Genomic DNA, 27,097 nt, shown 5'->3' with positions numbered 1-27,097 from the left:
CAGGTTGAATGCTTCAGAAACATCCAAGTTGTTTTCTTAGCTTTATTGAAGTATAAGTGAAATACAATAAATTGAATATATTTAAAGTATTCAAGTTTTCCCTGGTGGCTCAGTGGTAAAGAAATTTGCCTGCTAATGCAGGAGACAGAGGTTCAGCCCCTGGTCCAGGAAGATCCGATGTACCACAGAGCAACTAAGCCTGTGTGCCACAACTCTTGAATCTGTGCTCTACACGAGTTTTCATATGGGTGCATACTCGTGAAGTAGACAGTGTAATTGAAATAATGACGGTATTCGTCATCCGCACATGTTTCCTCATCCCTATTTGTAATTTCCTTCCTCCTCATCTGCAGGCAACAATGATATATACATTTGTTTGCATTTTCTAGTTTTACATAAATGGAATCATACAACACATACTATATGTTTGGCCTGAGAGGTGTCTGTGTTAATGTGCGTATCAATAGCTGTCCCTTTTGGTTGTGGAGTAGTATTCCATTGTGTGGCTACACCACATTTTTAAAAAAATCTACTTTCCTATTGATGGTCATTGGGCTGTTTTGAGTTTGTTTTGTTTTGGTTGTTACAGATATATAGATTCCTATATGTATCTATACAAAGATACATACTTGCATTTCTTTTGGGTAAATACCTAAGAGTGGATGGCTGTGCCATATGTCAGATATATGCTTAACTTTTTAATAATCTGCCAGATTCTTTGCCAAAGTGGTTGTACCATTTACATTCCCCATCAGCAGTATAGGAGAATTCTAATTGCTTCCCACTCATGCCAACCTTGGTAGATAGGATCAGACATTTTAATCTTCAGTGTTCTAGTAGATATGTAGTGGTTAACTCATTTAATTATCATTTGCATTTCTCTTGAGATCGGTCCTGGGTGTTCATTGGAGGGACTGATGTTGAAGCTGAAACTCCAGTACTTTGGCCACCTGATATGAAGAGCTGACTCATTTGAAAAGACCCTGATCCTGGGAAAGATTGAAGGCAGGAGGAGAAGGGGACAACAGGATGAGATGGCTGGATGGCATCACCGACTCAATGGACATGAGTTTGGGTGAACTCCAGGAGTTGGTGAGGGACAGGGAGGCCTGGCGAGCTGCAGTTCATGGGGTTGCAAAGAGTCAACACGACTGAGCAACTGAACTGAACTGTCACTTAATATGTTCAGCACCTTTTCATGTGATTCTTTCTCATAAGTGTATCTTCTCAGGTGATGTATTTGTTCAGTTCTTCTGCCCATTTTTAAAAATTAATTTTCATTGGAGTATAGTTGTTTGCCAATTTTTTTGAAAGAAAAATCAGTTACATTTTTAAGCATCAGAGTTTATTATACAGTTTATTAAGTACTTCTGTCACAAGTGGCTTAAATAAATGTGGTTAATATTTGGAATGTAACATTTTTTAATGAGTAGAGGAATATAGGACTATTAGGGCAAATCTCCCTGTCATGAGATTTGTGACCCACTCGTTTATCAGCAACCCCTCAGATATGCAAATGACACCATCCTTATGGCAGAAAGTGAAGAGGAACTAAAAAGCCTCTTGTTGAAAGTGAAAGAGGAGAGTGAAAAAGTTGGCTTAAAGCTCACCATTCAGAAAACTAAGATCATGGCATCTGGTCCCATCACTTCATGGGAAATAGATGTGGAAACTGTCAGACTTTATTTTTTTGGGCTCCAAAATCATTGCAGATGGTGATTGCAGCCATGAAATTAAAAAACACTTACTCCTTGGAAGGAAAGTTATGACAACCTAGATAGTATATTGAAAAGCAGAGATATTACTTTGCCAACAAAGGTCTGTCTAATCAAGGCTATGGTTTTTCCACTGGTCATGTATGGATGTGAGAGTTGGACTGTGAAGAAAGCTGAGCACCGAAGAATTGATGCTTTTGAACTGTGGTGTTGGAGAAGACTCTTGAGAGTCCCTTGGACTGCAAGGTGATCCAACCAGTCCATTCTAAAGGAGATCAGTCCTGGGTGTTCATTGGAAGGACTGATGCTGAAGCTGAAACTCCAGTACTTTGGCCACCTGATGCAAAGAGCTGACTCATTGGAAAAGACCCTGATGCTGGGAGGGATTGGGGGCAGCAGGAGAAGGGGACGATAGAGGATGAGATGGCTGGATGGCATCACCAACTCAATGCACGTGAGTCTGAGTGAACTCCGGGAGTTGGTGAGGGACAGGGAGGCCTAGCGTGCTGTGGTTCATGGGGTCACAAAGAGTTGGGCACGACTGAGCGACTGAACTGAACTGAACTATTCTGTCATGTTAAGACAAGAAGAGGCATAAACTTTCTGTTGCCTAATTTTAATTGGATTATTTTTCTTACTGAGCTTATATTCTGGATATAAATCCTTTATAAAAGATGTGTAGTTTGCAAACCCTTTTCCCCAGTCTATCATGTCATTCTCTTACCTTGTCTAACAGCATAAGCTTATAGTTTTGGAGTCCAGATTACCAGTTTCTCCTTCTATAGGTCATGTCCAAAGTCACAGACATTTTCTTTTGTTTTCCCCTGGAAATCTTATACTTTTAATGTTTAAACCTATGATCCATTTTAAATTAATTTTCCTATATGCTGTAAGGTATGGGTGGTAGTTCATTTTTTTAATATAAGGATATTCATTTATTTCAGCACCATGTATTAAAAGATTACCCCTTCTCCACCAAATTGCCTTTGTGCCTTTGTCGAGCCAGTTGGCCATACATAAGAGTCTATTTCTGGATTCTCTATTCTGTTCAGCACCTCTGTTTGTCTGTCTTTATGCTGGTAGTATGCCTGGTATTTTGGTCACCTGATGTGAACCGCCGAGTCACTGGAAAAGTCCCTGATGCTGGGAAAGATTGAGAGCAGAAGGAGAAGAGGGCATTAGAGGATGAGATGGCAGAATGGCATCACCAATACAGTGGACATGAACTTTGGCAAACTTCAGGAGATGTTGAGGGACAGGGAGGTCTGGCATACTGCAGTCCATGAGGTCACAAAGAGTTGGACGTGACTGGGCGACTGAACAACAGCAATATTCTCTTAATTACTATAGCTTTATAATGTTGAAATCAGTTAGTTAGTCCTCCTACTTCGTTTTTCTTTTTCAAAGTGATTCTGAGTGTTCTAGGTCCCTTAGCTTTCCATACAAATTTTAGAATGAGATGGTCAATTTCCGCCAAAAAGAGAAATGCTGGAATTTTGATTGTCATCATGATGAATTAAAAGATCCATTTGTGGAGAATTGATATCTTAACAATATTGAGTCTTTTGGCCCATGAATAGATATATCTCTGTTTTTTAATTTCTCTCATTAGTATTCTGTGGCTTTTAATGTATAGGTCTTGCATATCTTCTGTCAGACTTAAGTATAAACATTTAATATAGTTGATGCTATTGTAAGTAGTATTTAAATTTTTTTCATTTTCCGATTGTTTAGTCCTAAACAAATACAGAAATAAGGTTTGATTTTTGTATAGTAATCTTGTGTCTTGCAGCCTAGCTGAACTCACTTATTAGTTCTGGTGACTTTGTAGATTTCTTTGGATTTTTTATACAGACTATTGTGTGATGTATAAGTAAAGACAGTTTTACTTCTTCCTTTCCAGGCTAGATGCCTTTGATTTTTCTTGTTTCATTGCACTGTAGGCTGAGAACTTAAAAAGTGCAGTGTTGACCAGAAGCAAGGTAACTGTTTTTCATCATTAAATAATGTCAGCTGACAGATGTTTAGAAGATGTCATCAGGTTGAGGATGCTCCCTTCTGTTTGCTGAGAGTGCTTACAGGGATGAATGTCGAATTTTGTCAGATTTTCCTGCATCTTTTGAGATGATCCCATAGGTTTTTTTTTTTTTTTTGTCTTATATACTCAAGTACATTGATTTTTTTTTTCTTCTAATGATTGTCAATATTATTCTTTGGATAAGCCCCTCTGTATCATAGTTCCTTACCCTTTTTATATATTGGTGGATTTTTGTACTGTCTTTGGTTTAACGCTGGTCTCAAAATTAGGTGGGAAGTTTCCTTGCTTTTCAGTTTTCTGGATGAATCTGTGTACAGTTGGATTTATGTCTTTCTTAAACGTTTGGTAGAATTCATCAGTGCAGCCCAGAATGTTCTCTCTGTGGTTTTAAACTACAAATTCACTTGCCTTAGTAGATTTGGGACTATTCAGGTTATCCATTTCTTCTTGAGTGGGCTTTGGTAATTTTTATCTTTCAAGGAATTTGTCCATTTCATCTGTCATATTTATTGGTATGAAACTATTCATGATATCCCTTATTCTTCTTAATACCTATGGTGCTCCCTGCACCTACCCCTACCTCAGTTATTCTGGGTGGAAGTGTATCCATTTGATTAATGTTTTTAAAGAACTTGCTTTTGATTTAATTTATCTATTTTTTTTTCTGTTTCATTGATTTCTACTCTGATCATTATTATTTCTGTTTTTTCCTTTGAATTTCATATGCTCCTTGTTTCTGCTTTTACTTTTTACTGAGGAGAAACATATAGAGCACAAATCATAAGTGTGAACTTTCACATGCTGAGCACACCCACATAATGAGCACCCAGATCAAGAATCGAAACATCTTCAGCTCCAGAAGCCTCTTTCAAGGGCCCTCCCCCAACCCAAGCGATCACTGCCTTTTTACCAGCTGAGTTGTATATATAAACGGAATCATACAGTATATCTCTTATGTCTGACTTCTTTCACCCAATACTGTATGAGACTCGTCTGTGTTGTTTAAATAACAGCAATTTACTCATTTTCATTTCTGTGAAGTGTTTGTAATGTGACTATATCATAATTTTTCCTTCTGTTGACAGAACTGGAGAACTTTCTGGCTTGAGTCTTTTTGTAAATGATGTTCCTATAAACATGCAGGGTCGTGGAACAGATGTGTGCTTAGTGTTAGTGATAATAGTTTTCCTAAGTGGTTGTACCAGTTACGCTCCTGCTACCATAAGATTAGAGTTCCTGAGGGTTTCAGGCAGGGTGTAAACTATATGTGTTCCAGACCACCATCGTGCTGTCCAGCGTTGGTTGAGCAGCTGAGTGAGTGATTACACAAGCCCACAGCTGAGAAGAAGCAGTTCTCACTGGGGTTGACTGAACTCTAATCAGATTCTGTGTGGGCCCAAGACTAGCCAAATACAAGAAACAGCTCCTTCCTTAAGCAACACACAGCCTATAAGGAGAGTTTAAAACTATGCCCCAGTGGGGTTTATAGGGTCTGCGTTTCAGTGCAGAACTTGTGTCTGGGAGGTGAGAAACACGGTAGCCCTCAGGCAGGACTTGAAGGCCTTTGTCCCTTGGCCTGTAGAATGCCCAGAGGCCATTGGGGCAAAGGCCTGGAGGAGTGTTGTCTGGAGAAGACCATGGCATGGTGAGCTGGAGTGAACATGGGTTTCTTACCAGCTGTGTACATGGGGCCTAAGAAGGGGCTTAGTCTCACAGGGCTTTTAGCTGCACCATGAGCTTTGTGCCCAATACCTGGTGTAATTTTTAAGATGGAAGCTGAGGTTATTGATTAGATTGGTAGTTTTTTTTTTTTAAACATAGTCATTTAATACTATAAATATTCTCCTAAGTCCTTGCCATAATGGCATCCCACCAATTCTCATACTCATTCATTTTTGTGTAGTTAAAAACACTTCGTTTCACTTTCGTTTCTTCTTTGATGTGTTGGTTAGTTGCCAAACGTTTGGGGATTTTCTAGAAATCTTTCCATTATTGATTTCTTATTTAATTTCTTGTGGTCAAAACAAATCTTTGTATGGCCTGAATCCTTTTGGGGTGTGTTTCATTTACCCAGAATCTGGTCTGTCTGGGTAAATGTTCCATGTGTCCTTGTAAAGAATGAGTGTGCTATGCTGTTGGGCGGGAGATTCTAGACATGCAGTTAGGTCAAGTTAGTTAATTGTGCTGTTCTTGTCTACTGTGTCCTTATTGATGTCCTGTCTACTTGTCCTATGAAATATTGAGAGGAATAACGAGAGTTGGGTGTTGAACTCTCCCAACTATAATTTTGGATTTGTCTTATTTTTGTTTGTAGTTCTGTCAGTTTTTTATTCATATATTTTGAAGCTCTATTATTAAGTGCATAAATGTTTAGAATTGTAAGGTTCTCTTTGTGACTTAGACTCATTATTATGAAATGATCCTTTTTGTCTCTGGTGATATTCTTTGCATTGAAAAATATATAAAAGATCTATAAAATACCTACTTTATCGGATATTAATAGAGACATTCCAGCTTTCTTTTGACGTGTGTTAGTGTGCTTTAGGAGAAGGCAATGGCAACCCACTCCAGTACTCTTGCCTGGAAAATCCCATGGACGGAGGAGCCTGGTAGGCTGCAGTCCATGGGGTTGGTAAGAGTTGGGCATGACTGAGCGACTTCACTTTCACTTTTCACTTTCATGCATTGGAGAAGGAAATGGCAACCCACTCCAGTGTTCTTCCCTGGAGAATCCCAGGGACTGGGGGAGCCTAGTGGGCTGCCGTCTGTGAGGTCGCACAAAGTCGGACACGACTGAAGCGACTTAGCAGCAGCAGCAGCAGCAGCAGCAGCAGCAGCAGCAGCAACAGCAGCAGCAGCAGCAGTGTGCTTTATCTTCTTCCATTCTTTAACTTGAAACAACTGTAACAATTTATTAGTATAGTTCGATTTACCATACAGTTCACTCAAAATGTACAGTTCATTGGCTTTTAGTATATTCAGAGTTGTGCATCTGTCTCCACAACTAATTTTAGAATATTTTCATTAGCTCCAAAAGATACCCCTTAAACTGTCACCCCCTCCAACCTCCCAACTCCACCCCCTGCCATGGGCAACCATTCATATGCTTTCTATTTCTATAGATTTCCCTGTTTTGGATATATCATATACATGGAATCATACAATATGTGGCCCTTTGTGACTTGCTCTTCTCACATAGCAGAATAGTTTCAAGGTTCATGTATGTTGTTCCGTGTGTCAGTAATTCATTTCTTTTTATTACCAGATAATACTCCATTGTATGTGTAGACCAGTTTTATTTATCCCTTCATCAGTTGGTGGCCATTTGGGTTTTTTTTACTTACTGGCTATTATGAAGATTTGTGTACAAGTTTTTATGTGAAGGTATATTATCATTTTTCTTGAGTCTGTACCTAGGAGTGAAATTGCAGAATCACATGGTGATTCTATGTTTAACTCTCTGAGGATCTGCCAGGCTGTTTTCCACAATACCATTTTATATTCCCACTAGCAGTGGGTTTCAGTTTTGCCATACCTTCACCAGCACCTGTTATTTTCCTTTAAAATTTTTTTTTAATTATACCCATCCTAGTGCGTGTGAGGTGCTATCTTACTGTGATTTTAACTTTCATTTCCATATCTACTGATGGTGAGTGTCTTTTAATGAGCTGATTGGCCATTGTTTAAAATCTTTGGAGACGTGTATTCAGGTCCATTGTCCATTTTTTAAATTGATTTGTTTATCTTTTTATCGTTGAGTTATAGGAGTTCTTTATATGTTCTGGATACTAGATGCTTATCAAATACAAAATTTAAAAATATTTTCTGCTGTTGTGTAGCTTGTCTTTTCATGTGACAGTATTTTTTGATACACAAATTTTAGAATTTTGATGAAGTACAGTTTATCTGTTTTTTTCTTATGTTACTTGTGCTTTTGGTGTCACAAGGAAGATCCTGTTGGCAACAAGGTCATGAGGATTTATCCACATTTTCTTTTGAGAGTTGTAGTTTTAAGTCTTCCATTTAGATCTCTCATCCATTTTGAGTTAATTGTTACACATGGTGTAAGAAAGGGATTCAGCTTCATTCTTTTGCATGTGGGTTTCTATCGGTTCTAGCACAATTTGTTGAAAACCTATTCCTTTTTTTCTGTTTTTGCCCCCTAATTACTTATTTATTTGCTTAGCTGCACCGGGATTTAGTTGAGGCATGCAGAATCTTCAATCTCTGTTGCGGCATGCAGGATCTTTAGTTGTGGCATGTGAACTGGTGGTCGGGGCTGCCACCCAGGATGCGGCAGGTCCTGCCTAGACACGGATTTGTGCTTTGGTCTTTCCCTGGGACAAGGATGGAGGAAGTAGAGGACAGCAACAGAAATCAGAGAGAGAGCTGAGCTGACTTGATTTAAAAAGGAACCTGTGTCTTCACAAGGCAAGTTGTCAGTGGCTGGGAACAGATGAACAAGGCTCACTCTTGGGAGGGAGAGCAGTTACCCTGACCTGACCCTACCCTACTTTATTTAGATAGAGAATCAAGTCGCTTTCTACATTTTTATTTTTTATATTACAAATAGTCCTGCTCATATATGTATGAGCTTTGCTCATATACATAGCTTTGCATGTTTTCCCAATTGTTTTCTTAGACTGGATTTCTAGACTTCATATTAAATAATAAATTAATGAAAATGTTTGTATTTCTCTCAAGAAATAAAGGCATCATTTTCCTTGCTCTTTAATAGCCCTCTCTCTTTTATTTTCCTTCTGTGAGCCAGGAGCCCTGTAAAGAGACAGGGTCTCCCCCTCAGAGGTCTGCATGGGGTGGCCCGTGAGGAGGGGGTCCCTGGGGAGGATGCACGCTAGAGGCCTATGTGGGTCGTGTCCTGGCTACTGTGATGATGCAGGGTGGGAGGGAAAGAGAAGCAAAGGTGCTCGCTTGGGGCTGTGACACGTGGGTTAACAGGACATGACGGTGTGTCCAGGCTGGCCGGGACCTGGGGCATGGGCTTGGGCAGGCCAGCACCAGTTCTCGTTGCACTTGCTCATGGGGCTTCTCCCTGAGCCACTGTGAGATCCTTTGCTCTTAGAGCCCAAAGCCCTTGCTGGGTCTGGGGACGGTAGGTCCTCTCCCCTCGGGTATTTTCAGCTCTGTGCCCAGGTCCTGGGCAGGTGGGCAGGGACTCCCAGCTAGGACACACGTGGGGATCAGTTGGCACAAGCTTCACTTGTACCGGGCTTGGGCTGTCACCTTCTCAGGCTTCCCCTGGTACAGGTGTTTTCCAGGATGAGTGAATCAGGATCAGTCAAGGGAAGGGCACTGCCCTGAACCTTGGTTTCCATATCTGGAAGAGAACCTCAGACCCACCCTAGTGCTAGCGGCTTCCCTGTCGGGACCCAGGACAGGGGTCTGTTTGCTGATGGGGGCTACACTGGCAGAGACTATGGCTGGGACCTCCTATCCTTGCCCTGCCCCAGTTCTTCCAGCCACTCCCACCAACCTATCCCACCAGGGCTCCTCATTAGCCCCATCCCCAGATTTCTGTAACTTCACAGCCCTCATGTTGCGCTTAGGTATTTTGCTTTTCCTGTGGGAAAGGTACCCCCACTTTCCCCTGCATGTCTGGCCACAGGATTGCCTCCAGGCTCGCTCTCAAGAGAATCTCATCCTCTACAGGCATTTGGACAGGCCCACACGAACCATAAGAAGGTGGCTGCAGATGGCGAGAGCCGAGAGGAGAGTCTGATCCAGGAGTCAGCTTCCAAGGAGCAGTACTATGTACGCAAGGTGCTAGAGCTACAGACAGAGCTGAAGCAACTGCGCAACGTGCTTGCCAACACGCAGTCAGAGAATGAGCGTCTGGCCTCAGTGGCTCAGGAGCTGAAGGAGGTAACCAGTGAAACTGGGGCAGTTTGCTTGACTCTGGGTGGGTGGTGGGAAAACAAGTAAGTGCTGCCTTTGGGGGGGGAAGGGGGGGGGGGGGGGGGGGGTCAGGGCCACCCACAGATGGTTTTACCCCAACTTCATGTGGTCCATGGTGGTCCAGAAAGGTCTGGGGATGGCAGGATCCCATCTCTGCACTTGGGGTGATGTGAATCCTGGGTTCCTCATGTGAGCAGTGTAATTATAGTGTCTACCTGCCAGCTTGGGACAATAAAGTCAGAGGGAGGCCACCGCAAACAGCTCTGAGGATCAGTTTGTCCCCTAACAGGGGCCTGGCCGTCAGACACCTGGGCGGGTGGAGGGGGAGGGCAGCCACTATCCTCTGAGAGAGGTGGGAGGCAGGGCCAGTGTTCCCAAGATGGGTTGGGGCAGCAGCAGGGGAGCAGGCATGGCCAGAAGTCTACTTGAGCCGTAGTCCTGGCCGTGGCTGTAGGGGACCTTATTGTCAGAATTCCCAAGTTCTCATCAGGAAGGGCCTTGTTAGCCTTTGTTTTCCATCGGAGTGGGGAGTGGTTGACCAGAACAGCAGATGGTTCTGAGTGGTGGTCAGCTGTGAGGTCGACATCTCAGATGGGATGGTATATGGCAATCAGGGTTCCAGGGGTGAGAGGGACACTGGCAAGGTTTGGGACAGAGCCCAGGAACTGGCAGCAGTGGGAGGTGGTCATCCATCCTGCTTTGGGATCAGAGGTCACCAAGACTTGTGGGCTGCGGAGGAACTTGGCTTGGATCCAGGAGAAGTGCGTGATCTCATATCTTCACACAGGAGCTCTCTGGTTAGGGTGGGGAGAAGGGACTATCAGAGCTGTAGGTTTGACCGCCTAAGGGGGAGGCTAGCCTCACGGCCAGCTAAGAGCCCTTTTCCGAAAGAGTCAATGCAGATGCTCTCCCCAGCCCAGACTCCTCCTGCAGCTTCCTCTTCCTCAGAGGAGTGGCAGGGGGCCTGCTGACTGCTGGCTTTGGCGCCAGGAAATGAGCTAAGCCAGTCGAACACGCTGCTGCTGAAGAACAGGTCTGGTGGGGGCAGGCTTCCTGCCGTCCCTGTTAGTGCTTCTGGAGGGAGCCCTCGCCTCCCCACCCCCGTACATCCTCAGTACATTTTCTCCTGAGGCCCTGCCTGTGTGCCCCTGATCACCATCAGGCAGGCACTTGGACCCATGCCAGGTTCTTGGTTGGAGTGGAGGCTCTCCGTCACCGCCTACTCAGACTAGAGCCCTGGTCACTGTCCCCACCATTGCTGGCTCTGCCGCCATCCCTCTCCAGTTATTCTTCTGCTCGTCCTGGTCCTGCTGCTTCTGCCTGAGCTGTGGTGCGGAGCTCCTCCAAGGCTGTGCCCTGGAGGCCCGCTCCTCCAGGAGGCCTGTACTGAGGCTGAGCAGCCTATCTGAGAGCCCAGCACTGAGCACTGTCCCTGAGGAGCACCAGCCTGTGCCTGTCTTGGTGTGATCCGGCCAAGCAGGCTTTGCACAGTCTCCACAGGAAATGCCCCTTCCCCATGCGGGCCTTTCCCTGCTGGTGCCTGGTCCTGCTGCTGTCCAGTTCAGTGACTGATGGGCCAGCTGTGCTGTGCCCTCTGACCCACCCCCGTCCTTCCACCCTGTGATGTCTGGCTTAGGGGTTCATCCCATGCCCAGCTCTCCAGGAGGAACTTGAGGCCTCCGTCATGTGACACGTATGGCAAACATGCTCAGCATGTGGGACAGTTCCAGCTACCCTGTGACTTGTCTTTTGGGTGACCCTGTGCGCATCCAGTTATTTCCTTCATCTCACAGGTTGGGAGATCAAGGTGAAGAAGGTTTGACTGTACACCCAGGGTCACTGGGTCCTGACCTCAGCACTGTGTGTGAATGGGCCCTGCCAGCTTCTGTCCTGGGACATGCCCTGAGGGCCCGTTTTGCACATAGAGAAGCAGAGAGAGACCCAAGAATCAGACCCAGCTGACTGATGATTTTGCACATTCCTCAGATTTGCCTTGGGAAGGGGTTGAGAGGGGTGGTGAGGGCTGCCTTGAGAAGCAGAACTGTGAGTTGAGGAGGGGGTGAGCATCATCTGCCCAGGGGGTGACCCCCTTAGGTAAAATTACTGTCCCAGTGGACCCTGGCCTTGCTCTCCTGGTGGACTCTGCGTGTATCAGGCCCTTCACAGGCCTAAGAGTGAGTGACAAAGATGTGCCAGGAGAAATCGTATCTGTTGTCATCTCCTTTGTCCTGGCTAGGAGCCAGAAAGTTTCTTGCTATGGTGGCATCTGGGCCCCTAGGAATGGCTGAAAGGAAGCCAGGTTTTTGGCTACAAGCTGAAGTGGTGGGTGCTAGATCAGGAGCAGCAGCCCCAGGCACCAGGGGGGCTCTCCATTGTAGTGTGGCCAGGCCTGTTCAGAAGGATCCCTGTGCTCCAGATCCAGGGGATTGAGCGGAGAAAGTCATGTTGGCAGTCCAGAGTCAAGAGAAGGGGCCCTGGGTGTGTAGAGAAAGCAGCAAGGGTAAGGGGTAAAGTCAGGGGTGAGCCCCGTAGCTGAGGAGGAGCTGGAGGGGGCCCCTAGATGAGTCCCGAGGGAATGGACTCCACAAGGAAGTGGAAATTCCTCCCAGGGAGCAGAGCTGCATCCAGCTGTTTCAGGTGTGGCATCCAGCAGCCCCCTAGGAGGTCAGATTGGTGAGGGAGGGCTTACAGGGGGTGCTAAGGTGGTACCCCACATACTATCTGGTTTATACCCTGTTGGACCAAGGCCTTCTGTGTCCCTGGTTGCTGTGTATCATCAAGGCTGCTCTTGTCAGGCTCACCTGAGAGAAGGTGCTTACCTGGGGGAAATCAAACCCCACAGTGGCCAGTGGGAGCTTGTTTGAGCCCTTGGTAGTTGGCTGTGTGCCAGACAGAGGTTCCCCTGAGGGCAGCGGCAGTGCCCTCACCTGCCAGGTCGGCTTGTAACCTGGGTGCACCTCGCCTTGCTGTCCAGAAGCTCTCCCGCAGACCTGTAAGGGTCCATACTTCCTTTGTCAGCTCCACTGCCATGACAGGAGGCTGTGTTCCAGTTCTGAGTTGAGAAGGTGGAATCTGCCCAGGCCGTGGGGGAAGCTGACCTGAGTTTCTCCACTGCAGCCTGGAGGCTTTCTAGGTTTGTTAGTCCTGATGTGCAAACCTGGGGGGAGCTGGTGAGCTTTAGACCCTCCTCTTGGCTCCAGTCTGTTGGGTGGTCACGTGAAATCAAGCCGCACATGTTTGAGCACCTCCCCAAGCAGTGTGACTTAGCAGGGAAAGAGGGAGGAGTAGCAGAGCATTCTGGCAGAGGAGTGAGCATGCGGCCACTAGTGTATTCACCGAGGGTGAGAAGGCGCTGTGCACAGCAGCTGGAAGCACTGGCACGGGGCTTGGGCAAGGCTAGGGGCTCATAGCCACAGCACGCCAAGAGCAGTGGGAGCCAGCGAGGGGGTGCAGTTCCGCGTTTAAGCAGGGGAAAGACAAGGTGAGAGAGCAAAAGCTAATTGTTGTGGGAGCCTGTCCCACACCAGGCTGCCTTCCTTCCTGGAGGCAGGAAGACCAGTTAGGTAGACTGGTTAGTTGTGGCCAGCCTGTGTGACCTGCAGCAGGGTGGGTTGGTGCTGCGGATGGATGCACAGGGGCCACAGCTTCTCCTCCAGTTACCATCCCTTCCATTCTCAGAGGGCAGACAAGGCCCTGGGAGGTGAGCCGAGGCATGGCTCCTGCTCGAGGGCATTCGCTTTCCTGAGCACCTCACGCCGCGCCCCCGTGTGGAGGCAAGGCTGAGTCACTGCTTCCTCAGCGCAGCCTCCCACCCGGGTCCCTCAGCCCTGCCCCTGCCTGAACCAGTCTGAGCCATCTTCACTGCTGATTCCTTGCTGCTTCTCCAGGTGTGGTTGTCTGGGTGAGAGCACACTTGCAATACAGATGGTTGGTGGCTCCCCAGGAGCATACGCGCCAAGTGAGTGAAGTCACCTGTCTGGACACATCCCCTGCCCCTTGGTGGCTTTCTGGTGGGGGCAACCACAGTCCCCTCCCATGAGAGGTGGGTCACCTGGCACGGTATTGACAGTGCTGGGGGCTCCTCTTCCACTTCACTTAGCTTTGTCCTGGTGCTCTGGGCTCTCCCCGTGTCTTCAGGGTTCATCCTCCCATGCCCGACGCCAGCTTTCAGAGGGATAAGACCAAAACTTGTGTTCATTTCCTGTGACTGCTGTGACAGATTACCACAAACGGAGGGCTGAAGACAACAGAAAATCAAGGTGTCAGCAGGGATGGCTTCTTCTGGAGGCTATGCGGGAGAGTACTTCCTCTGGCAGCCTGGCAGCCTCTGGCAGTCCTTGTGTTCCAGTCTTTGCCTCCGTCTTCCTAAGCCTTCTCCCTGGGTGTCTCCAACTCTCCATCTTGGAAGGACACCAGCCGTTGGATCTGTGCCCACTCTAATCCCCTATTACCTCATCTTGACTTGGGCATATCTGCAAAGACCGTATTTCCAAGTCAGATCCCATTCACCCCTTCCAGGGCTTGTCACTTCAGCATAGCTTTTGAGGGAACACAGTTAAAACCCATAACATTCTACCCTCTGGCCTTCAGAATTCATATATTTTCCATGTGAAGTATATTCGTCTCATTCCCAGAAGTCTTAGCCCATTCCAGCATCAACTCTTTAAATCCCTTATCACATTTCAAATTCACTAAATTAGGAAAGGCTGACACTTTGCAGTGGTCCATCCTGGGGTGAAATTCCTCCCTGTGCAAATTATGTGCTTCTAGAACACAATGTTAGGATAGGCAAAGGAGAGTGACTCTCATGCCAGAAGGGAGAAGAGGAAAGCATAAAGGGGCTGCAGGTCCCAGAAAGTAAGAAGCCCCACATTTCAAGGCCTGAGAAGAGTCTTTGTTGGCACCCAGGGAGCAGTGGGCCTGCTGGCCTCCCAGCCGGGTGGCTGAGATGTAAGCCATACCCTTGGTGCTGTTTCCAGAAAAATGCTTTCTCATTTTTTTGCAATAAGGACAAGCTGAGCATTTTCCAGACCTTCAAGTTCTAGTTCTGTTTTGCTTACAATTATTTCTTCGGTTTCTATCTCCTCTCCCACTTTGCTATAAGCAACAAGGAGAAACCAGGCTGTACTTCTAACATTCTGCTTCAAAATCTCCCAGGCTGTTCATCCACCTTCCTCACTTACTAATTCTGCTTTCCACCCAGCACTGGAATACAGCTCAGCTGGGTTTTCTGCCACGTTACAGCAAGCCTTTCTGCCAGTCCTCATTCCCTCTTAAGGCCTTACTGGGAGCACCACTAGCATTCACATCTCTCCTAGTGTTATTTCATGATAGTCCATGCATTCCCTGAGACAATGGAATATTTCTCTCTGACTCTTCTCTGACCCTTGCCAGAGTCACCTGAAACAATTACTTCTTTTTTTTTACCAATAGCCTCAAGGCAGTCTGGCCTTTTCCTGTCCTGCTCCTCTAAGCTCTTCCTCTAAACTCCATGGCCACTTCCACATTTTCAGGGATTTGTTGCAGCGGTGTCTTTTTCCCGATATTAAACCTAAATTTGTACATTTGGTTTTTGGGGCCACCATAGTAGATTGCCACAAGCAACAAATTTTACTCTCTTAAATTTCCTGTGTTTGAAATAAAGGTGCTGTCAGGACCGTGTTCCTTGTGGAGCCTCTCCAGCTTCTGGGTGGCAGCAACCCCCAGACCCTTGTTTTGTGTCCACATTGCTCCAGGCTCTGCCTCTGCCATCACCTCCTCCTGTGCAGGCTCTGCAGGTCTGACAGGACTGGGACATTACTCCCATGTCCACCCTGGCCTTCCTTGGGGCTGCAGGCCTTTCCTGGGGATTGGGCTGTGACCTCCTGGCTAAATGTCTTGCCCATTACTCTGGGGAACAATATAGACCAGCTTTGGAGCACTCCTGTGCAGGGTGGTGCTCCTTCCCTGTGGCTGAGCTCCAGCCACATTATGATGGGGCTTCTGCAGTGTAGAGTGCTGACTTCTCTGCAGTCCAGATTCCTAGACCTGACTTTAGTATAGCACCCTGCCTTGCCTCATCAGGGCCTCCCTCAGCAGCAGCTGACACCAGCTGGCAATGTGTGTGCTGTACGTGGGCAACGTTAGGGAGCCTCAGTGAGCAAAACAGAGCCTAGAGCAGCACCCAGCACAATCAGTACTCAGTAGTGAAGGAATGGATCATGCCCCTAGGGTTGCCAGAGTGGTGCCAGTATGGAGACAGCACCAGTGAAAGGTTTTTTGAGCCATGCAGAGAGACCACATGTTGTCCAAGTTCATTTCTGTGAACGTCAAGAAAAGGTAGATTCACAGACTGAAAGCATATTGGTGGTTGCTGATTGGTGTGTGGCTTCTTTCTAGGGTAATGAAAATGTTCTAGAATAGGTAATGCGCACAACTGTGAATAAACTATAATCTCTGAATTGTACACTGTCAGTGGGTGAACTTTATGGGACGTGAATCATATCTCAATAAAAAGCAAAACTGGTTTCCCCTGTGCAGTCAGACTGTGCTAGGGTGCAGCTCAGCAGAGGCTTCTGGCACAGCCTGGGCACACGGGTTCTGGGGTGCAGAGGGCTTCGACTAGGCAGTCAAGCCGGCCCGTGGTCTTGTCTCCCTCTGTCCTTTTTCTGTCCACTTTAGGACCACTTGTTTCATTGAGGAGAGCTGTTAAGTTTTAAGTAAAGTCCGTTTACATTTTTCATTTACCAACAGCTCCTGCTTGCTGTCCCTGTTTCACCATCTTAACTCCTGTGTTAATTCCCATACTGAGTGGGCAGTTTTTTGTTTTTTTTTTTTAATTGGAGCATAATTGCTTTGCAGTGCTGTGCTGGTCTCTGCTGTACAAAAACCTGAATCAGTCATAATTATATATATATATATATCCCCTTCCTGGTGAGCCTGCCTCCCCATCCCACTCCTCTAGGTTGTCACAGAGCGCCAGGCTGGGCTCCTTGTGATGTACAGCAGCTTCCCCAGCAGTGGCCTGTTTCACACATGCTATTGTATGTATGTCAGTGCTGCTTTCTCAAGTTGTCTTACCCTCTGTTTCCCCTGCTGTGTCCACGAGTCTGTTCTCTGCATCTGTCTCTCCATTTCTTCTCTGTAAATAGGTTCATCATTATTATTTTTCTAGATTCCGTGTATATATATTAGTATACAATTTTGTTTTTCTCTTTCTGATTGACTTCACTCTGTGTAACAGGTTCTAGGCTCAGCTACCTCTCTACAACTTACCCAAATGTGTTCCTTTTTATGGCTAATAATATTCCATTGCGTGTATATATGCACCACCTCTTTTCTGTTCATCTGTTGATGGACATCTAGGTGGCTTCCATGTCCTGGCTGTTATAAATTGTGCTGCAGTGATCATTGGGTACATGTGTCTTTTTGAATTGTGTTTTTCTCAGTATATGCCCAGTAGTGGGATTGCTGGGTCATAGGGTAGTTTTATTCCTAGTTTGTTAAGGAATCTCCACACTGTTCTCCATAGTGGCTGTATCAGTTTCCATTCCCAGCAGTGCAGTAGGGTTCCTTTTTCTCCGCATCCTCTCCAGCATTTAGTGTTTGCAGTTTTTTTGCTGATGGCCACTCTAATTGCTATGAGGGGATATACATCATTACGGTTGTCATTTGCGTTTCTCTAATGATGAGCGGTGTTCAACATCTTTTCATTATTGGCCATCAGCAGGAAGATCAAACCAGTCAATCTTAAAGGAAATCAGTCCTGAATATTCATTGGAAGGACTGATGCTGAAGCTGAAGCTACAGTACTTTGGCCACCTGATGTGAAGAGCTAACTTAATGGGAAAGACCCTGATACTGGGAAAAACTGATGGAAAAAGAAGAAGAGGGGGCAGCAGAGGGTGAGATGATCAGATAGCATCACTCTGAGGGATGCTGTGAAGGACAGGGGAGCCTGGCGTGCTGCAGTTCATGGGATTGCAAGAAGTCGGACACAACTTGGCAACTGAACAACTTGGAGAATGTCTTTTTTGGAGAAATGTCTGTTTAGCTCTTCTGCCTATTTTTTTGATTGGGCTGTTTGTTTTTCTGATATTGAGCTGTATGAGCTACTTATATATTTTAGAGATTAATCCTTTGTCAGTTGCTTTTAAGTTTATTTAGGTCCTATCTGTTTACTTTTCTTTCTGTTTCCATTACCCTAGGAGGTGGGTCAAAGAGGATCTTGCTGTGATTTATGTCAAAGATTATACTGCCTGTGTTTTCCTCTGAGAGCTTTATAGTTTCTGGCCTTATATTTAAGTTCTTTAATCCATTTTGAATTTATTTTTGTGTATGGTGTTAGGAGTGTTCTCATTTTATTCTTTTACATGTAGCTGTCCAGTTTTCCCAGCACCACTTACTGAAGAGGCTGTCTTTTCTCCATTGTATAGTCTTGCCTCCTTTGTCAAAGATAGATGCCCATAAGTGCATGGGTTAATCTCTGGGCTTTCAACCTGTTCCATTGGCCTATATTTCTGTTTTCTATATATGGAAATATATTTCTATATTTCTGCCTTGATGATTGTAGGTTTATAGTATAGTCTGCAGAGAAGGCAATGGCACCCCACTCCAGTACTCTTGCTTGGAAAATCCCATGGACGGAGGAGCCTGGTAGGCTGCAGTCCATGGGGTTGCTAAGAGTCAGACATGACTGAGCAACTTCACTTTGGCTTTTCACTTTCATGCATTGGAGAAGGAAATGGCAACCCACTCCAGTTCTTGCCTGGAAAATCCCAGGGACAGGGGAGCCTGGTGGCCTGCCGTCTGTGGGGTTGCACAGAGTCGGACACGACTGAAACGACTTAGCAGCAGCATAGTCTGAGGGCAGGAAGATTGATTCATCCAGCTCCATTCTTCTTTCTCAAGATTGCTTTGGCTATTTGGGGTCTTTTGTGTTTCCATACAAATTGTGAAATTTTTTGTCCTAGTTCTGTGAAAAATACTGTTGGTAGTTTGACAGGGACTGTATTGAATCTGTATATTGCTTTGGGTAGTATAGTCGTTTTCATAGTATTGATTCTTCCAATCCAAGAACATAGTATATCTCTCCATCTATTTGTGTGGTCTTCAGTTTCTTTCATCAGTGTCTTATTGTTTTCTATATACAGGTCTTGTGTCTCTTTGATTAGCTCTAGTAATTTTCTGGTAGCATCTTTCGGATTTTCTGTGTATGATATCATGATCCTGTCATCTGCAAACAGGGAGAGTTTTACTTCTTTTCCAATCTGGATTCCTTTTATTTCTTTTTCTTCTCTGATATGCAAAGCACAGTTCTTATGTATCAATCATTGAGTTAACAAGGACTCTTTAGAGAAGCAGATCGATAGGGGTGTGTGTTTTGCATGGTTCTGGGTTGGGGGTTGGGGGGCAGAGATTTATTGTAGGGAATTGGCTCACTCAGTTGTGGTGGCTGGCAGATCCAAAATCTGCAGGTTATGCCATCTGGCTGGAGACCCAGTAAAGAGCTGATGTCATAGCTTAAGTCTGAAGGCTGTTTTTTTTATTTTTTTAAAGGCCGTTGACTGACTGGATCCACATTTTTACTCAGTGAGTCTTTGAATGTAAATGTTAATCTCATCTAAAAATATACCTGAATGGTGACATCTAGACTGGTGTTTGACCAAATATCTGGAGGCCAGGGCCTAGATAAGCTGACATTAAAATTAACCATAACAATCAGTTGGGTGGTAAGCAAGGGAAATGGCCAGAGTCAAGGTGTATGTAGAACTTTGTTAGGAAGCAAGTAAGTATATGTTTCCTCAGATTGCCACTCACACTGTGTTATTTTATTTATTTATTTATTTTTTGCCTCTCAGGAGTTTTGCTTTGCTGACAAGCCTTGCATTTCGCCAATCAGTAATTTCAGTTCAGTTCAGTCACTCAGTCGTGTCTGACTCTTTGCGACCCCATGGACTGCAGCACGCAAGCCTTCCCTGTCCATCACCACTTCCTGGAGTTTCCTCAAACTCATGTCCATTGAGTTGGTGATGCCATCCAACCATCTCCTCCTCTGTTGACCCCTTCTCCTGCCTTCAATCTTTGCCAGCATCAGGATCTTTTCAAGTGAGTCATTTCTTCGGATCAGGTGACCAAAGAATTGGAGTTTCAGCTTCAACATCAATCCTTCCAATGAATATTCAGGACTGATTTCCTTTAGGATGGACTGGTTGGATCTCTTTGCAGTCCACGGGACTCTCAAGAGTCTTCTCCAACACCACAGTTCAAAAGCATCAATTCTTCAGCGCTCCGCTTTCTTTATAGTTGAACTCTCACATACATACATGACTGTTGGAAAAACCATAGCCTTGACTAGATGGACCTCTGTTGGCAAAGTAATGTCTCTGCTTTTTAATATGCTGTTTAGGTTGGTCATAACTTTTCTTCCAAGGAGTAAGCGTCTTTTAATTTCATGGCTGCAGTCACCATCTGCTGTGATTTTGGAGCCCCCCAAAATAAAGTCAGCCACTGTTTCCACTGTTTCCCCATCTATTTCCCATGAAGTGATGGGACCAGATACCATGATCTTCGTTTCTGAATGTTGAGTTTTAAGCCAACTTTTCCACTCTCCTCTTTCACTTTCATCAAGAAGCTCTTTAGTTCTTTGCTTTCTGCCATAAAGGTGGTGTAATCTACATATCTGAAGTTATTAATCTTTCTCCTGGCAATCTTGATTCCAGCTTGTGCTTCCTCCTGCTCAGCATTTCTCATGATGTACTCTGCATATAAGTTAAATAAGCAGGGTGACAATATACAGCCTTGACACACTCCTTTTCCTATTTGGAACCAGTCTGTTGTTCCATGTCCAGTTGTAACTTGCTTCCTGACCTGCATATAGATTTCTCAAGAGGCAGATCAGGTGGTCTGATATTCCCATCTCTTTAAGAATTTTCCACAGTTTGTGATGATCCACACAGTCAAAGGCTTTGGCATAGTCAATAAAGCAGAAATACGTGTTTTTCTGGAATTCTCTTTCTTTTTCCATGATCCAGCAGATGTTGGCAATTTGATCTCTGCTCGTCTGCCTTTTCTAAATCCAGCTTGAACATCTGAAAGTTCACGGTTCACGTACTGTTGAAGCCTGGCTTAGAGAATTTTGAGCATTATCTTACTAGCGTGTGAGATGAGTGCAATTGTGTGGTAGTTTGAGCATTCTTTCGCATTACCTTTCTTTGGGATTAGAATGAAAGCTGACCTTTTCCAGTCCTGTGGCTACTGCTGAGTTTTCCAAGTTATATTGCATATTGAGTGCAGCACTTTCACAGCATCATCTTTCAGGATTTGAAATAGCTCAACTGGAATTCCATCACCTCCACTAGCTTTGTTCGTAGTGATGCTTTCTAAGGCCCACTTGACTTCACATTCCAGGATGACTGGCTCTAAGTGAGTGATTATACCATCGTGATTATCTGGGTCATGAAGATCTTTTTGTGTAGTTCTTCTGTGTACTCTTGCCACCTCTTAATATCTTCTGCTTCTGTTAGGTCCATACTATTTCTGTCCTTTTGAGGCCATCTTTGCATGAAATGTTCCCTTGGTATCTCTAATTTTCTTGAAGAGATCTCTAGTCTTTCCCATTCTGTTGTTTTCCTCTGTTTCTTTGCACTGATCACTGAAGGTTTTCTTATCTCTCCATGCTATTCTTTGGAACTCTGCATTCAAATGGGTATACCTTTCCTTTTCTCCTTTGCTTTTCACTGCTATTTGTAAGGCCTCCTCAGATGCCAGCGCTGCACAGCCACCGCTCCACTTGTGCCCCATGTCATCTGTTGGGTACCTCCTTGGGTCGCTTAATGAGGGGACTGCATTGGTCCATTTGCTGGAGATTTTGGTAGTAAGCATTTGTCAGGAGTACTTGATATATGTAATAACTTGTTCCCCTTTTTGTTGTTCTTCTTTTCTTATTGGTCCTATTTCATTTTATCAATCCAGCATTGCTTTTCCATGTGTACCTATGTGGAATTATGGAATCTTGTCTACAAAGTGTATGCATCAATATGATCACAAGAAACCTCAGCACCAGCAGAGAGGCTGCTCTGTTGGGAGAGAAGGACGGAGTGAGCTCTGGGGCCCAGTGGGTGATGGTGCTTCTAGCCAAGGGGGTGGGCATTAGATCTTTGCAGGTATGTCGGGGAGGCTGCGTAGAATGTTGGGACCAAGAATGTGGGGAGAGAGGGAGAGTTTGCCTCAGAGACGATTCTGCCTCCGGGGATACCAACCCTGTCTCGAGGCAGTTTCTGTGGTTACAGCAGGTGTGGGGGCTGCAACTAACATCCTACAATGTATACAATGACTCCAGAATGTTGGCCAAGGGACCCCGGTTCTGGCCCTTGGCACAGAGTAGTAGCCGGTTGAGAATCCCCATCGGTCTTGATTGCACAGTTCATGCCAGGTCTGCACTTGCCTCTCTCTCTGCATGTTTAAATCCCCCAGACCACTTGGAGGCAGGGACTTTTTAAATAGAATTATTGAGATAGTTCATATCCCTTACAAATCACCCATTTGAAAATATGCAGTCAGTGGATTTTAGTATATTTACACATTCATGCACCATCCCAAATCAATTTTAGAATATTTCATCAGTCCAAGAAGAAATCCCATTAACAGTCACTCTCCTTCCCATCTTCCCCTTGCCCCCCGGCCCCAGCAACCACGGATCTGCTCAGTCTCTGTGGGTTTGCTTATTCTCAATATTTCATATAAGTGAGGTCATCAGGTATGTGGACACTAACACCTCTTCTTTTACTCATGTTGTTTTCAAGGTCCATTTGTGTTACAGCATGTGTAGTAACATCCAGTTGTATAAATATACCGTATATTGTTTATCTCTTCAGTTGGTGGACATTTGGGTTGTTTCTGCCTTTGCTGTTATGAATGGTGTCTGAACATTCACTCACAAGATTTTGTGTGGACATGTGTTTCCTTTTTTTGGAGTGCGTGCTGAGGCCCACTGCTGGGTCAGCTTTAACTCTGTGCTGAACTGTTGAGTATCTGCAGACTATTTCCACAGCACTGTACCAGTATATGCTACCAGCAGCACGGGACAGAGGAACTACTTTTAACCCCATTTTACATATGAAGAAACCAAGGTCAGAGCTGCTGACACTCTATGCCATTCACCCCATACCACACAGCTCATGGTCCCAGCTCCTTGTCAGGTGGCTACATTGGATACCACAGCAAGCCTGGGATTCCAAGTTCTGGCTGTGTAGCTACCATGGTGAGCCTGGCTGCACTGAGCTCCTTCTGCCTTAGGAGTGGTGAGACCACCTAGAGCAGGCTTCTCACATCCACCTTCTTCCTGGCAGATCAATCAGAACGTAGAGATACAACGTGGCCGCCTGCGGGATGACATCAAGGAGTACAAGTTCCGGGAGGCACGCCTGCTGCAGGACTACTCAGAGTTGGAGGAGGAAAATATCAGCCTGCAGAAGCAGGTGTCTGTGCTGAGGCAGAATCAGGCAAGTATCTGGGCCACGCAGGTGGGACAGGTAGGTTAGCTCTGGGCCATAGCCCTGGCCTAACCCTCACTTTGCTGTCTCCATGGTCAGAAGACATTCCCTCCCTCCTTCCACACTCAGGCTGGGGGTTATATGTTCGAGGGTTTGGCAGCAGGGCCCAGCTCCTTCAAGACCAGAAAAACAAAGCCTCCAGCTGTATTGTTGGCTGGCAGTTGGACTAACCAAGGTGTTCCAGCCAGCAGAAATGGGAGGAAGGATGGAGGTGATGAAGATGTGATACCAAAAGACCCCAGAGGCTGGGTGTCTGGCTCCATCTCATTTCAGGTGCTAACAGGAGACCAGAGGTGTCCGTATGCCCTCTGGAGCCCTAGAGCTATCAGTGTTCCCACTCCTCCCACTGTATCATGTTTTCTAGACTCCTTTGAACCCCATCCTGGACCTTGGGGTGAAGCCTGGTGACCCTTGAGCAGTGTGGAGATGTCCAGGCTGTCATATGATGTTCTCAAGTAACATAAAAATGGGTGGGACGAGTAGGAACACTTCCACCTGGGACAGGTCAGGGACAGGAGGTCTCCTCTCCCCACCTGTGACAGGATGGGGACAGAAGGGTTGCCTCCACCTGTGAGAGGACAAGAGGGTCACTTCTACTTGGGAAAGGACACCCAGGCCCTTCACGGCCTGCCCTTGTCACCTAACTGTCCAAGAACCACAACTTCACAGGTTGGGGACTAGGGGGACCTTTATCCCAGAAATGCCCAGATTGGGGACCTGGGTATTTAACTCCAGCATAAGGAAGTGTGGGCCCATATGTTTACGCTGGTAGCAGAACTTCTGACCCTTGGAGTCAGAGGAAGTGGATCTCCTCCCAGGAACACAGGCACCAGAGCTCCTCCTCTGGCTGCTCGGCAGACCCTCTGTGACGCTGTGCTCATCTGTGGGTCAAGCATCCCAAGGAGTGGGAAACCAGACCATGAGTGGCACACGGTGGAGTCTGGCCTCTCCCTGGGGTTCACCTGCTCTAGTCCTCAGCCCACAGAGACCCTCATCGACCTGCCTTTGAGTGGTTTGCTCCTCGTTTCTTACACAAATATTGCAGAATAATACCAATTTTTTTTTAAGTTGCTCATAGACCCTGAGTACCCACACCAAGCATTGGTTTCTGTCTGTTCTTTCCTTGTCCGCCTGCAAATACTGTTTCAGCATGTACAGCTTTGGACTCCGCCTCCCCTACTTGTACCCGGGCCTCTCTTCAGTCAGGGTGGTGTGTACGGTGAAGGCACATCCCACTTCAGTGGGAGCTTTAGTTCCTTCATTTTGAAATGTGATTAGAAGTGATGGTCACATTGCACGTCTAGATACATATATTTTGTATCTTAAAAGTATTTAATCAACTCTTAGTGATAATGAAGAAGTTTTGTAGAATTTAAAGCCAATATATACTCGGTAGCATTTTAAGTCACCTAACAAGTTGGCAGTGTGGTGTGTTCTGAATTTCAGCAGAGGGCGTCTCTGGTGCTGAGCAGGTCGTGTGCTTTTACACTCCTCATATGTGCACACATGTCCCAGGCGCGGGCTCAGCATTTCCCGTGTGCACCTCATGCCTGCAACCCTCTGAGTATCCGTGTTCTCCCAGTTGTTCAGTCACCACGATGGTGCTTCTTCCCCATCCCGCGGGGATAGAAGAGTGCCGACCTCTCTTTTACAGGTGGAGTTTGAGGGCCTCAAGCATGAGATCAAGCGTTTGGAGGAGGAGACCGAATACCTCAACAGCCAGCTGGAGGACGCCATTCGGCTCAAGGAGATCTCGGAGCGGCAGCTGGAGGAGGCTCTGGAGACGCTGAAGACGGAGCGGGAGCAGAAGAACAGCCTGCGCAAGGAGCTGTCACACTACATGAGCATCAACGACTCGCTCTACACCAGCCACCTGCATGTCTCCTTGGACGGCCTCAAGCTTGGTGACGACGCCGAGGCCCTGGCCAATGGCTTCGAGCACGGTGGCCTGGGCAAGGTGCCGCTGGACAACAAGACCTCCACGCCCACCAAGGACGGCCTCACCCCACCCACTCCCAGCCTCGTTTCTGACCTGCTCAGTGAGCTCAACATCTCTGAGATCCAGAAGCTTAAGCAGCAGCTAATGCAGGTGAGCGGGTGGATGGTCCTGGGACCCCACCCTGTTGGGTTTGTGCCGCAGCCCTGGGCCTTGGGCCCCCGTGCGCCATCCCCACCTCCACTGCTGTCCCCGATGGTGTTGGCCAGACCTGCTGTTCAGCAGGACAGTGCTTGCCTGACACTTGGTGAATTTTTAAATGCTATGCAGTCTTTTACTTACATTTCTTTTACGTAGGTAATTCTGTATTGTTACCTAAGTGGAACTGCAGCATTATAGGTGGAAGGTGCCCAGAGAAATAGTTTTCTGGTTATGAATTTGGGCACCACCAGAGGTTTAACATCTCTCTGAGGTCTCCACATATGGTTTCCCATGCTGTGTCCTTTAGACACGTCAGGGTTTCCTGCCCCAACAGAACAGAACCCCAGGCTCTGCATCACAGCCTCTTGGTTTGCTGCATGTCTCTAAGGAGGGACTCACTTGGCCCCACAAACAGCTGGGCAGGGGGAGGAGCCATCATGGCCCCACACATGACACCTCAACCCAGATTTATCACAGAGCTCAGCAGGGTGATGAATGTGGTATGGACAGGGTCTTCATGGGACTGACTAGGGGTTCTCTGAGGGCAGAGGGCTGTTGACGGTCCCTTTCTCTGCCTTTGCAGGTGGAGCGGGAGAAGGTGGGCTTGCTGGCAACACTGCAGGACACACAGAAGCAGCTGGAGCAGGCGCGAGGGGCCCTGTCCGAACAGCACGCAGAGGTGAGCCGCCTCACAGAGAACCTGAGTGCTCTGCGGCGCCTGCAGGCCAGCAAGGAGCGGCGGACCGCGCTGGACAGTGAGAAGGAGCGAGACAGCCATGAAGACGGTGACTACTACGAGGTGGACATCAACGGGCCTGAGATCTTGGCCTGCAAGTACCGTGTGGCCGTGGCAGAGGCGGGCGACCTCCGGGAGCAGCTGAAGGCCCTGCGCAGTGCACATGAGGCCAGTGAGGCCCAGCACGCCGAGGAGAAGGGCCGGCATGAGGCCGAGAGCCAGGCGCTCACTGAGAAGGTCTCCCTGTTGGAGAAAGCCAGTTGCCAGGACCGTGAGCTCCTGGCGCGGCTGCAGACAGAGCTGAAGAAGGTGAGCGATGTTGCCGGCGAGACACAAGGCAGCTTGAGCGTGGCCCAGGATGAGCTGGTGACCTTCAGCGAGGAACTGGCCAATCTCTACCACCATGTATGCATGTGCAACAATGAGACACCCACGCGTGTGGTGCTAGACTACTACCGTGAGGGCCCGGCTGGCACTGGCAGCTGCAGCCCTGAGACCCGTGAGCGCCGCTCCCCTGTCTTGCCCAAGGGCCCACCCCCCGCAGAGGGTAGGGCCAGGGACAGCAGCCCCTCGCCTGGCTCCTCTCTGCCCTCACCCCTGAGTGACCCACGCCGAGAGCCCATGAACATCTACAACCTGATTGCCATCATCCGTGATCAGATCAGGCACCTGCAGGCAGCCGTGGACCGCACCACAGAGCTGTCACGGCAGCGCCTGGCCTCACAGGAGCTGGGCCCAGCTGCAGACAAGGACCGGGAGGCACTCATGGAGGAGATCCTGAAGCTGAAGTCGCTGCTCAGCACCAAGCGGGAACAGATCACCACCCTGCGCACGGTGCTCAAGGCCAACAAGCAGGTGTGCATGGCGCTCGGGACCAGCAGTGGGGTGGTGGGTGGGTGGGGGCTTTCTCAGCCTCCCTGGCTTCCCATCTTGACCTGTCCCAGCTTGAAGAAAAGATGGGAGAAAACCTCACCTCAGTGCTATGGGGAGGGGCTGGGTCTCAGGGGCCCAGGGCTGGTTGGG

General features: G+C 47.0%; 1 protein-coding gene across 3 annotated transcripts in view; it reads left to right on the top strand.

The window, feature by feature from the left end:
* Window positions 1-27,097, top strand: part of BICD2 (BICD cargo adaptor 2) — a 55,702-nt gene that overhangs the window by 22,532 nt on the left and 6,073 nt on the right. For 2 of the 3 annotated variants that reach the window (XM_040245649.1, XM_040245641.1), the window contains exons 2-5: window positions 9,424-9,636; window positions 22,998-23,150; window positions 24,856-25,290; window positions 25,922-26,929. In XM_040245649.1, the coding sequence (XP_040101583.1) occupies window positions 9,424-9,636; window positions 22,998-23,150; window positions 24,856-25,290; window positions 25,922-26,929 (1,809 nt within the window). Of the gene's footprint in view, window positions 1-9,423; window positions 9,637-21,397; window positions 22,910-22,997; window positions 23,151-24,855; window positions 25,291-25,921; window positions 26,930-27,097 lie in introns of those variants that run through there. The other variant, XM_040245657.1, reaches the window with a different exon arrangement.

The sequence above is a fragment of the Oryx dammah genome, unplaced genomic scaffold, assembly GCF_014754425.2.
Source record: "Oryx dammah isolate SB20612 unplaced genomic scaffold, SCBI_Odam_1.1 HiC_scaffold_1, whole genome shotgun sequence".
Lineage (NCBI taxonomy): Eukaryota > Metazoa > Chordata > Mammalia > Artiodactyla > Bovidae > Oryx > Oryx dammah.
The sequence above is the reverse complement of the archived record's forward strand: the minus strand, read 5'-3'. Positions and strand labels throughout refer to the sequence as shown.